Source organism: Cherax quadricarinatus, chromosome 85 (genome assembly GCF_038502225.1).
Source record: "Cherax quadricarinatus isolate ZL_2023a chromosome 85, ASM3850222v1, whole genome shotgun sequence".
Classification (NCBI taxonomy): Eukaryota; Metazoa; Arthropoda; class Malacostraca; order Decapoda; family Parastacidae; genus Cherax; species Cherax quadricarinatus.
The window spans coordinates 6,849,035-6,862,131 of record NC_091376.1 but is presented as its reverse complement, the minus strand read 5'-3'; the positions used below and the strand labels follow the sequence as shown (position 1 = coordinate 6,862,131).

The window sequence follows — 13,097 nt, the reverse complement described above, 5'->3', positions numbered from 1 at the left end:
TGGAGTTAATATAATTAGTCCATCAATCTTGGATTCTTATCATGATTAATGGACTGATTACATTGACCCCAGGCTGAGGGACTGATTACCTCAAACTCCTGATCTTCAACCATTCTTCTTTGTATTGGACTGAGGAAGCCACTGTGTGGGAAAAAGTTTCCTCAATAAAGATACCTAAGTGTTGCACTTGTACAGTGGACCCCCGCATAACAATGGCATCACATAGCGATTAATCCGCATACCGCTTGCTTTAATCGCAAAAATTTTGCCGCGCATACCGATTAAAAACCCGCTCACCGATTTTCGTCCGAGACGCGTCCAATGTGCGCCCTCAGCCAGCCTCACATGTGCCGCCCGTGCCATTGTTTACCAGCCAGCCTCCGCGGTAACATCCAAGCATACAATCGGAATATTTCGTATTATTACAGTGTTTTCGGTGCTGTTTCTGGAAAATAAGTGACCATGGGCCCCAAGAAAGCTTCTAGTGCCAACCGTACATCAATAAGGGTGAGAATTCCAATAGAAATGAAGAAAGAGATCATTGATAAGTATGAAAGTGAAGTGCGTATCGCCGACCTAGTCAAGTTGTACAAGAAACCCCAATCAACCATCGCTACTATTGTGGGCACCAGAAAGACAATCAAGGAAGCTGTTCTTGCCAAAGGTTTAACTGTGTTTTCGAAACAAAGATCGCAAGTGATGGAAGATGTTGAGAGACTCTTATTGGTGTGGATAAATGAAAAACAGCTAGCAGGAGATAGCGTCTCTCAAGCGATCATATGTGAAAAGGCTAGGAAGTTGCATGAGGATTTAATTAAAAAAATGCCTGCAACTAGTGATGATGTGAGTGAATTTAAGGCCAGCAAAGGTTGGTTTGAGAGATTTAAGAAGCGTAGTGGCATCCATAGTGTGATAAGGCATGGTGAGGCTGCCAGTTCGGACCACAAAGCGGCTGAAAAATATGTGCAGGAATTCAAGGAGTACATAGACAGTGAAGGACTGAAACCTGAACAAGTGTTGAATTGTGATGAAACAGGCCTGTTCTGGAAGAAAATGCCAAGCAGGACCTACATTACTCAGGAGGAAAAGGCACTCCCAGGACATAAGCCTATGAAAGACAGGCTTACTTTGTTGATGTGTGCCAATGCTAGTGGTGATTGCAAAGTTAAGCCTTTATTAGTGTATCACTCTGAAACTCCCAGAGCGTTCAGGCAAAAGAATGTCCTCAAGGATAATTTGTGTGTGCTGTGGAGGGCAAACAGTAAGGCATGGGTCACTAGGGACTTTTTCTATAACTGGTTACACCATGCATTTGCCCCCAATGTGAAAGATTACCTAACTGAAAAGAAATTAGAACTTAAGTGCCTCCTGGTGTTAGACAATGCCCCTGGTCATCCTACAGACGTGGCAGAGCGACTTTGTGGGGACATGAGCTTCATTAAGGTGAAGTTTTTGCCTCCTAATACCACTCCTCTCCTGCAGCCCATGGACCAGCAGGTTATTGCAAACTTCAAAAAACTGTACATAAAAGCTCTGTTTGAAAGGTGCTTTGTAGTGACCTCAGAAACTCAACTGACTCTAAGAGAGTTTTGGAGAGAGCACTTTAATATCCTCAATTGTGTAAACCTTATAGGTAAGGCTTGGGAGGGAGTGACTAAGAAGACCTTGAAATCTGCTTGGAAGAAACTGTGGCCAGAATGTGTAGACAAAAGGGATTTTGAAGGGTTTGAGGCTAACCCTGAGAGGATTATGCCACTTGAGGAATCCATTGTGGCATTGGGAAAGTCCTTGGGGTTGGAGGTTAGTGGGGATGATGTGGAAGAGTTGGTGGAGGAGGACAATGAAGAACTAACCACTGATGAGCTGATAGATCAACTTCAAGAGCAAGAGGCCAGACCTGAGGAAACTGGTTCAGAGGAGGGGAGAGAGAAATTGAAGAAGTTGCCTACTACAAAGATTAAAGAAATCTGTGCAAAGTGGCTTGAAGTGCAAACTTTCATGGATGAAAATCACCCTCACACAGCTATTGCAAGCCGTGTTGGCAACCTGTACACTGACAATGTTGTGAAACACTTTAGGGAAGTGATAAAGGAACGAGAGGTACAGGCCACTATGGACAGATATGTTGTGCGAAAGAAGTCCAGTGACTCTGAAGCTGGTCCTAGTGGCATTAAAAGAAGAAGGGAAGTAACCCCAGAAAAGGACTTGACACCTCAAGTCTTAATGGAAGGGGATTCCCCTTCTAAACACTAACACTCTCTCTCCCCTCCTCCCATCCCATCAATCATCACCAGATCTTCAATAAAAGTAAGTGTCATGTAAGTGTGCATGCCTTTTTCAGTTTGTGTGTATTAAAATTAACATTTCATGTGGTAAAAATTTTTTTTTTTTCATACTTTTGGGTGTCTTGCACGGATTAATTTTATTTCCATTATTTCTTATGGGGAAAATTCATTCACATACCGATTATTTCGCATAACAATGAGCCCTCTTGCACGGATTAAAATCGTTATGCGGGGGTCCACTGTATCTAGTTTATCAACATATCAGCTTTCTGAATCATTTATCTACATTTATTCAGTATGTTCGATGATCTTTCCTCACTGAAAGATGCTGAGTGGCATCTCTGGGCACTCTGTATGAACACAGCGATTCTGCGTTGATGTTACTGAAATTTTGAGCTAATTTTTATTTTTTAATGTTTCTTTAAAGGGAAAGTTGCTCTGATATGCACGAAGTTCTCTGGATCGATGGATTTGAAGTTTACTCTTTCTCTCCTGATAAAACATTATACCCAGGGTACTGTATGACCATTACAAGTTTACCACTTCCTCATAATTATAATAATAATTTTAACACTCCAGCCATCTCCCTCCGAGATAGGATGACCTGACAAAATAGAAAAAAATTTCAGTAACTCATTCAGTTGCTGTCTTGCCAGAGGGTCACTGACATCACAGTCATAATAATTATAATAATCCTCCATGGGAAAGTGGAGAAGAATCCTTGCTCTGTAAGCCATGCTGGGAGCAAGGTCTAGTAACCCCTTCTGTGTATATTACTAAATTTAAAAAGAAAAAAAATTTGTTTTTTCTTTTTCGTTTCACCTGCCGCGGTGGGAGATGACCGATGTGTTAAAAAAAAAAAAATGACAAGCTCTCAAGAATTTCTGATTTTGGGGATTTTTTATGTATTGTTAATTAGTACATTTTGTGTTCTGGAAAGAGGGTTGATTTGAATTTCCCTTTTAGCTAGATTGCATATACAGTGGTCCCCCGAGTTTCGAACTTAATTTGTTCCAGGAGGCTGTTCGAGTGCTAATACTGAACGAATTTGTTCCCAATAGGAATAATGTAAATTAGATTAGTCCGTTTCATACCCCCAAAATACACTTACGAAAGCACTTACAAAAATACACTTACATAATTGTTCAAGTTGGGAGCTGTACGAAACTCGGGGTACCACTGTACTGTGGAACTTTGGTTGTCGAATTTAATTCATTCCAGTTGATGTCGATTCAACAACCAAAGCAGTTTTTCCCTAAAGGATAATGTAAATACAATTAATCTGTTCCAGACCCCAAATGACATTATAATCATTGATTAAAAATGTACTAAATACTACATAAAACTGTAAAAATTAATACTAAAATAAACTAACTGAAATACTGTACAGTAAATGAAAATATAACTGCCTTTTGCCTGTCAGAGGAGAGCTAATGGCATACTGGAAGCATGAGGTGGAGGAGAGGAGGGGGTATGTTACCACTTGGAAGGAGAGTCACCTATTAATGTCAGGCAACTCTCCTGGTGTTGTTTCTCTTCTTTGTCTATTTTCACCACTGACACCATGTTCTGGCTCACTGGTTCTTTGTCTCACTAAAAACCTGTTCAGTGTGGGTTGTTTCAGGTTCCGTTATAACACTTGTCTTACTTGAGACATTAGAGTGTCATTGTACGTGTTAGAGAGATGGATGGCCACTGCTTTGTCTGGATGGTATTTTTCAGCAAACTTCTGCACTTCATTCCATTTAGCACACATTTCCTTGACAAGTGCAATGGGCACATCATCCTTTCTCTCCTCTTCCTCTGATGACAGCTCCTCCACTGCAATCTGTTGCTGCTTCTTCTGAAGGTGTACAGGTTCTTCTGTGGTAAGTTTAGTTCTGTGCTCCTCCACCAACTCCTCCACATCATATTCGGTCACCTCTAGGCCTAAAGTCTTCCCCAGGGACATAATATCCTTTACTGGCTCAGGCTCATCTTCAAAGCCTTCAAAATCCCTGGCTGCCATAAAGTCAGGACACAGTTTCTTCCATGCTGACTACATGTCCCTGGAAGACACATCCCCCCAGGCTTTGTCTAAAAGCTTGAAGTAGGTGAGGATATTGAAATGGTCTTTCCACAACTCCCTGAGTGTTAAATTTGTTTCTGAAGTAACTTCAAAGCACCTTTATAAAGTGCTTTGATGTAGAGTTTCTTATAGCTAAAAATGACTTGCTGGTTCATTGGCTGGATGGGAGGAGTGATGTTAGGAGGCAAGAACTTCATAGTTATAAAACTAAACTCCTCCAGCAACTTGTTTTCCAAGCTTGGAGGGTGAGCAGGAGTATTATCCAAAAGTAAAATGGCCCTGAGTGGCAATTGTTTTTAATGAGGTTCTGTTTGACAGTGGGAGCAAAGACCTCATGAACCCACTCAATAAAAAATTGTCTTTTTACCCAAGCTTTTGTGTTGGCCCTCCACATTACAGCCAGTTTGCTTTTCATAATGTTGTTGTTCCTAAAAACTCATGGTTTTTTGGAATGATAAATAGGTAAGGGCTTCAGTTTCAAGTCTCCACTTGCATTACCTCACAATAACAGAGTGAGCATCTTTCATTGGCTTGGGTTCTGGCATTGAGTTTTCCTCTTCAGTTATGTAGGTCTTCTTGGGCATTTTCTTCTAGAAGAGGCCTGTCTCAATACAATTAAACACTTGTCAGGGGAGAAATCCCTCAGTTTCTATGTACACTTGGAATTCAGTAAAATACTTTTCAACAGCCACTTGGTCAGCACTGGCATCTTTCCCATGCCTAGCCACACTATGAATGCCACGTCTTTTCTTAAAATTATCAAACCAACCCCTATTAGCCTTGAAGGATTGCATTTCAGCACTTTTTTTTTTTTCCAGGTCATCATACAACGGCCTCGCTTTTTCAGAAATAATGGCCTCTAACACACTATTACCATGTAACTGTTTTTCATTTACCCAAATCAACAAGAATTTTACAACCTCCTAAATAATTTGTGGCTTTTGCCTTGATATCACTTTCATGCTTTTTGCAAGGTCAGCTGCTTTAATTTTTTCCCTTTGGCCCAGTATTGTGCAAACGGTAGACTTTGATTTACCAAAAAGTTTTGCTATATCAACCACACAGAGTCTATCTTCTTCATACTTTTGAATGGTAACTTCTCTTTTTAAACTCACTTTTCTTTTTGCTTTTATCTCTTTATCCTTCTTTGGACCCATGATTGCTTACCTCACAATAAAAAAAATTGACCAAAAACTGCAGAATAACAAAAAAAGTTGACAAGATGCACAGCAAGAGCTCGAGAGATGCTTACAGCACACGCATTAATTGCTGTACTGATTGAGACCCACACTGTGGACTCATTGTCTGGTGATCGTGTGATCCAAGCCACTTTGTCCTGTTCGCCGTTGTCCATCGACAACCAAGAGCATGTACAAACACCAAGACATCTCTTTCTCGAATTCCTTATTCGACAACCGACTTGTTCAACAAGTAGTGCATTTGATAACCAAGGTTCCACTGTAGTGTATACTATACTTCACAATGTTATACTGTACTCCAGCTACACAAAAAAATTTCTGTATGTACACACACATTTCCTAGGTAGTAGGTTGGTAGACAGCAACCACTCAGGGAGGTACTACTCTCCTGCCAAGTGAGTGTAAAACGGAAGCCTGTAATTGTTTTACATGATGGTAGGATTGCTGGTGTCCTTTTTTCTGTCTCATAAACATGCAAGATTTCAGGTACGTCTTGCTACTTCTTCTTACACTTAGTTCACACTACACATGCATGTATGAGCATATGTATACACACCCCTCTGGGTTTTCTTCTATTTTCTTACTAGTTCTTCCTCTTGTTTATTTCCTTTTATCTCCATGGGAAAGTGGAACAGAATTTTTCCTCCTTAAGTCATGTGTGTCGTAAGAGGTGACTAGAATGCCAGGAGAAAGGGGCTAGTAATCCCTTCTCCTGTATACATTACTAAAGTTTTTGAAAGAAGAAGAATAATTCTTACACTCTCTTTTATCCCCATTGCCTGAGTTTTTTTTTTTCATCAAACTATAACGAGTTTATTTGGGGGACTGAAAGCGGGTGTGAATGATACGTGTCTTCGGAGGCTTCTTTGTTTATTGAAAAGTGTCGTGGTGGGTACACAGGCTTGTGTTGTGCCCATGGCCCGGGCAGGGCCATCCCACAAGAGAAAGCTGGGAGTACTTGTGTCTTCCTGCTAGGCCGCTGTGAGAGTGAGAGCGAGGCATGGGCAGACAGGCTGGCGTGCCTACCGAGAGGCCTGGCTACAGAGGGCAACACTTGAGTGGTGCGAAATATGAACTAAGCTGGCAGACAGCATGGGCTGTCTGTGCAGACAGTGCAGGCTGTCTACATACGCTCGGCCACCTACCTCGCGTCATCCCGACGCGACAATACTGGTGGTAAAAGGAACCCGGTCTCTCTCTCGTTGGAACAGGGCACAGAACACAAAATAAAAACATATATATACATATGGACATGGAAAAAAAACTTCCTACAGGGAGGGAAGAAAAAAACATGTGGGGTGTGCTAAACATCGTGGTCAAAGGCAGTGAGCGTCAATGGGCATCACTGCACGCCTTCCTGCGTCTGGACAGATACTGCAACACAGGAGACATCGCTGCAGCTGAGCTGTGACGTAACAGGTTACGGTCTCCTCTGGAACGGTGAAGCAGTCATCGTAGGAGCCGCTGCAGGTTTTCACTCAACCTGGGGCACGACATGCTGGTGCCCTCGAGTGAGGCGTCGACAAAACTCGGCAACTGGGCAGGACTTCTGGCAAGTGACTCAGGAGGACACTTCTCGACTGGTACTGTCGCTGGGCTGTCACTGCCGGCGAGCGTGGAGCGAGTTGTGGAGCGAGTCGTGGCAGAGACGACTGGGCGAAACATCTGGGAGTCGTAACATCATACACCAGACTGCAGTGAGCGAGCTAGCAGTCAAAGTGACATCATCTTTGTGCAGGCTGCTCACTGAAGCTTGTGACACGAGGCTGACATAGCGTGTCATTCTCTCGGCAGTTGGAGTTATAGCAGAGGTTAGTCTAAGCGTCCCCAGACTTGTTTCTCTACATATAACTGCACTCTGACGGTCTGGAGGTGAAGTGAAACAAATCTCGATGGGAATCGTAGCAGGTACGATTCTGCAGAACATCACGAGCGACGAGCATAAAAGCTTTCTGTACAAGAGGGCTCGGTCACTCAGGGCTGTCTTGACATCAGCTGTCATATGCACTGGTCACATCGGGTGACTTAGCACAGTGGTGCTACTCAGGTCTGGCTCAGACCTCACTGGTCACACGGAAACTTTAAACACACCCGCTGTACATGCGGTACAACATGGCTTAAACTAGCAAATGATGCTTTTCTGTGAATAAAACTGACACTAAGACATATACTAAAATGTGAGAACACTGACTGAGAGGAATTAACACACGACATATATCTTCTCTTAGTCTTCTCGACAATATTGAAATAATTACTGAACACTCGATGGTGACATCATGTGATGTCAGGCATGATGTTGCGAGGTGACATCAGCAGCACTGTGACATCAGCAGACATCTCGAGGTGACATCAGCAGACATCGTGACGTCATAAAGTCGGCCAGCATCGTGGGTGACATCGATGTGATGCGGGCAGCAGACCACAGCATGAGGCCTGGGACATCTGGTAACTCATGTGGCTGGTAGATCCACGTGACATCGCCCACACCCACGTGGCATCGGGATCCACGTGGTGTCGTGATCTACGTGGCTTGCTGATCTACGTGGCTTGCTGATCTACGTGGCATACTGATCTACGTAGCTTCGAGTGGCCTCGGGCACTCGGATACACAGCTCTGGCAATGAATTCACATGGAAAACAGCAGAAAACACAGCAGAGGGAGTGAGCAGTGGTGAGTGGTGTATGGTAGGCTGGTGAGGTGTGAGAGTACAGCAGGGCGAGGCAAGGAGCGGCCTCTTCCTCCTCCCACAACCACGTGGAGAACTCAAACTGGACGCAGAAATCACCACAAAACTCACCTCTGGCTTGCTGAAACAGCTGTGCTGAGCTGAACAACAACAGCAACATACAAGTGACGCTGAACACGTGACTTGAGAAACAGCATGGGACGCTGTAGCGTGGGGTCACTTACAATTCTCGGAGAATTTCGGCAAATTTCGGCTGGATCCTGCTTGTACCTGTCTGGATGCTCAAATGTGCAGACACGACATCAGGATAACTTGTTGAGAGACGGATGCTTCTTGTGTAGGGTGATGAAGTGAAGATGACTTCATACCTCTTCCTTCCTCTCTCTGGGCAAACAACTGCTGCGACCACCGCTTTCCACCATTTATAACGAGTTTATTTGGGGGACTGAAAGCGGGTGTGAATGATACGTGTCTTCGGAGGCTTCTTTGTTTATTGAAAAGTGTCGTGGTGGGTACACAGGCTTGTGTTGTGCCCATGGCCCGGGCAGGGCCATCCCACGAGAGAGAGCTGGGAGTACTTGTGTCTTCCTGCTAGGCTGCTGTGAGAGTGAGAGCGAGGCATGGGCAGACAGGCTGACGTGCCTACCGAGAGGCCTGGCTACAGAGGGCAACACTTGAGTGGTGCAAAATATGAACTAAGCTGGCAGACAGCATGGGCTGTCTGTGCAGACAGTACAGGCTGTCTACAAAACCAGCCATATCCCACTGAGGCAGGGTGACCTAAAAAGAAAAAGAAAAGATTCTCTTTTTAACTTTTGTAATGTATACAGGAGAAGAGGTTACTAGCCCCTTGGTCCTGGCACTTTAGTCACCTTTTATGACATGCATGGCTTACAGAGGAAGTTTTCTGTTCCACTTTCCCATGGAGTAAATCCTGAGGTACCTTTCATAATTTATAGAATAAATGCATCAACTACAAAACTATCCCCACTTTGCTTTTAACATTTTTGTTTTGATTCCATCAATCCCAGCTGCTTTACCCACTTTCATTCTCCCCAATACCTCACACATCTTCCCCACACTTACATCTGGCTCTTCCTCATTCCTAAAAGATGTTATACCTCCCTATCCAGTGCATGAAACCACTGCCTCCCTCAGTCTTCCCAGTACCTCCACCTCCACATGTAATAAATTCCCTCTTGTTTTAATTCTTAAATTCATTCATTTCCTAGACTTTCTCAACATGTTAATCTCACTCCAAAACTTTTTCTTATTTTCAGCAAAATTTGTGGAAAAACTAATCCACTCTCTTACCGCTCTCCTTTTATATTCCCTCTTGCCTCCTACACCCACCCTCTTCAGTCCAGAAGCTTCTGCTAGATACTCAAACACTGCATTCTCAAATATTCTCTATACTCTTCAGCCTACTCTTCATTACCTATACTCTCTCTCACCCACCTTTCTCCCAACAGTTGTTTATATTTAACCTTACCTATCTCCTCTAATTTATAAGCATTCAGTATTCACTTACTGGTGACATTCTACTTGTACTCCATGTATGTTTTATTCTCACTGCAGCTACAAGTAAATAATAATCTGATATATCTGTAACCCCCTCTAAAAATATGCAGATCCAAAAGCCTATCCATCAACCTTTTATCTACTAATACATAATCTAACAAACGGCTGTCATGATGCCCTATATTGTATCTCTTGTAATTTTTATCTTATTTTTTAATTTATGTTTTACCTATTACCACACCTTTATCTATGCAAAGTTCAGTTAAAGGTTCCCATTATCATTTAACTTGCATTCTATGCACTCTGTAACAGTTTCTCAAACTTTAGCATTGACATCTCCCCCAAAAATTACTTTCTCACTTCCTAAACACTCCATTAAGATCTCCTAAAATCAATTTCTCTCTCTTTGTCAGTCTCTCTCTATTCCTAACTGATCATTCAACATTACTGCTACTCCTTTCTTAGCTGTAATTCTCTCAGATACTCCTGACCTAATCCCATTTATTTATCCACACTGAAAGTCACCTATGCCCCTTCAATTTTGTTTTTCACTCTGAGCAAGGGCATTCAGCCTTTATCATTCATAACATTCACATACCGCTTTTTCTTGTCTATACTACATCTGTGCATATTCAGCTTTAAAATGCTCTTTTTGAATTTAGTAATTTGTACAGAAAAGGGGTACTACCCCCTATTCCTGACACTTTAGTCACCTCTTATGGCATGCATGGCTTATGGAGGAAGGATTCTTCTCCACTTCCCCATTGAGATGAAAGGAAATAATATAAGAACAAGAACTATTAAAAAAATAGAAGAAAACTCACATATGTGTATACACTTACATGTATACATGCATGTGTAATATGGACTAATTGTTTATGAGACAGAAAGAATAAAACTCTCTCTCTGTAAGACAATTACATGTTTCCATTTCAAACTATTTTGGCAGTAGGATGGTAGACAGTGGCTGTCTACCATCCTACTTCCTATTACTGTTCTAAATTTCATTTATGATATACTGTTTATGATTTTTTTTTTTTTGTAATAATTCATCAGCTGTTTCCCGTTGAGGCAGGGTGACCCAAAACAGAAGAAACACTTTTGTCATCATTCACTCCATCAGTCTTGTCAGAGGCGTGCCAACACTACAATTCAAAATTTGCAACATATCTCCAACCCTCCTTCAAAGTGCAGGCACTGTACTTCCCACCTCCAGGGCTCAGGTTTTGAATCCCTTCATAAATGTTACTTTGCTTACACTCCAACAGCACATCAAGTCATAAAAACCATTTGTCTCAACTCTTGTTTAACACGCTCATTCATGCTTGCTGGAAGTCCAAGCCTCTCGCACACAAAACTTTCTTTACTTCCTCCCTCCAACCTTTCCTAGGCCGATCACTATCCCGCCTCCTTCCACTACAGATTTATATGTATGGTATGTCATGATTTATTTGTGTAAATTCTTACACTCCAAAATCTTCACTACAGTTTAGTCACTGAAGAATATAGTGGTAACAGTACTTTTTTTTTTTTTTTTTTAACACACTGGTCATCTCATACCAATGTAGGGGTGACCCAAAATAAGAGGAAATACATTCACCATCATTCATTCAGTTACTATAATTTTCAGTATAATAATATGGTAGGACCCCCGTATCTGTGGGGGGATACTTTCCAAGAACCTGCCGTGGATACTGAAACATGGATAGTAACAAACCCTATATGTAAGTCCTATACATACCTATTCTAAAGTTTAATTGATAAATTATGCACAGTAAGTGGAGAATTATCACTTTTTCACTGATGGGAAGCACTTCACGGCTTCTCTTAGGCTTTGAAGAACTGCCAACTTCTCTACTTTTGTGTTTTGGGGCCATTATTATGTAAAATTAATTAAGAGGTATTTTTGGGCCACATTAAACCACGGATTACTGAAACCGCAGATACCAAATCAGTGGATACGGAGATTCTGCTGTATTCATATATATATCTTGCATTTCTGGATTTAGATAAGGCATATGATAGGGTGGATAGGGAAGCAATGTGGCAGATGTTGCAAGTACAATATGGAATAGGCACTAAATTACTAAGTGCTGTAAAGAGTTTTTATGAGAATAGTGAGGCTCAGGTTAGGGTGTGTAGGAGAAAGGGAGATTGCTTTCCGGTAAAAGTAGGCCTTAGACAGGGATGTGTGATGTCACCATGGTTATTTAACATATTTATAGATGGGGTTGTAAAAGAAGTGAATGCTAGGGTGTTGAGGAGAGGGGTGGGATTAAATTATGGGGAATCAGATTCAAAATGGGAGTTGACACAGTTACTTTTTCCTGGTGATACTGTGCTTTTGGGAGATTATAAAAAGAAGTTGCAAAGGTTAATGGATAAGTTTGGGAGGGTGTGTAAAGGTAGAAAGTTGAAAGTGAACATAGATAAGAGTAAAGTGGTGGGGTATCAAACAAGTTAGGTAAAGAAGAACTGGATATCACATTGGAGGGAGGGAGTATGGAAGAGATGAATGTTTTCAGATATTTGGGAGTAGATTTGTCACCTGATGGGTTTGTGAAGAATGAACTTAATCATAGAATTGATGAAGGAAAAAAGGTGAGTGGTGCATTCAAGTATCTGTGGAGACAAAAAAAAGTTATGCAGGGAGGCTAAGAAGGGAATGTACAAGAGTATAGTGATACCAACACACTTACATGGGTGTGGAGCATGGGTTGTGAATGCTGCAGCAAGGAGGAGGCTGGAGGCAGTGGAGATGTCATGTCTAAGGTCAATGTGTGGTGTAAATATTATGCAGAGAATTTGTAGTGTGGAAATTAGGAGGTGGTGTGGAGTTACTAAAAGTATTGTTCAGAGGGCTGAAGAGGAGTTATTGAGGTGGTATGGTCATTTAGAGAGGATGGAGCAAAATAGGTTGACTTGGAGGGTGTATAAATGTGTAGTGGAGGGGAGGAGGGGTAGGGGTCATCCTAAGAAAGGATGGAGGGAGGTGATAAAAGAGGTTTTGTGTGCAAGGGGCCTGGACATGCAGCAGGAATGTGTGAGCATGTTAGATAGGAGTGGAGATGAATGGTTTTAGGGACCTGATGAGCTGTTGGACTGTGAACAGGGTGAAGGGATTCAGGGTGAAGGGATTCAGGGTGAAGGGATTCAGCAAAACTGGTTAGCTGGCCTTGAGTCCTTGAGGTGGGAAGTACAATGCCTACACTTTAAAGGAGGAGTCTAGAGTGACTTATAAACTGTCATGCCTAGGCACCTCTGCAAAGACAGTGATTTTGTGTGAGTTATGGTGGAAGTGTTTTTTGGGTCACTTTGCCTCGGTGGGAGGCGACTG

At 42.2% G+C, this 13,097-nt stretch overlaps 1 protein-coding gene across 6 annotated transcripts in view; it reads left to right on the top strand.

Moving 5' to 3' along the window:
* LOC128703229 (tRNA (guanine-N(7)-)-methyltransferase non-catalytic subunit WDR4) overlaps positions 1–13,097 on the top strand; it is a 79,496-nt gene that overhangs the window by 16,819 nt on the left and 49,580 nt on the right. For 4 of the 6 annotated variants that reach the window (XM_053797832.2, XM_053797829.2, XM_053797828.2 and 1 more), the window contains exon 3: positions 2,713–2,799. The exons of the other annotated variants lie outside the window; for them this stretch is intronic. In XM_053797832.2, coding sequence (XP_053653807.2) covers positions 2,713–2,799 — 87 coding nt within the window. The remainder of the gene's footprint in view (positions 1–2,712; positions 2,800–13,097) is intronic. 6 annotated transcript variants of the gene reach the window in all.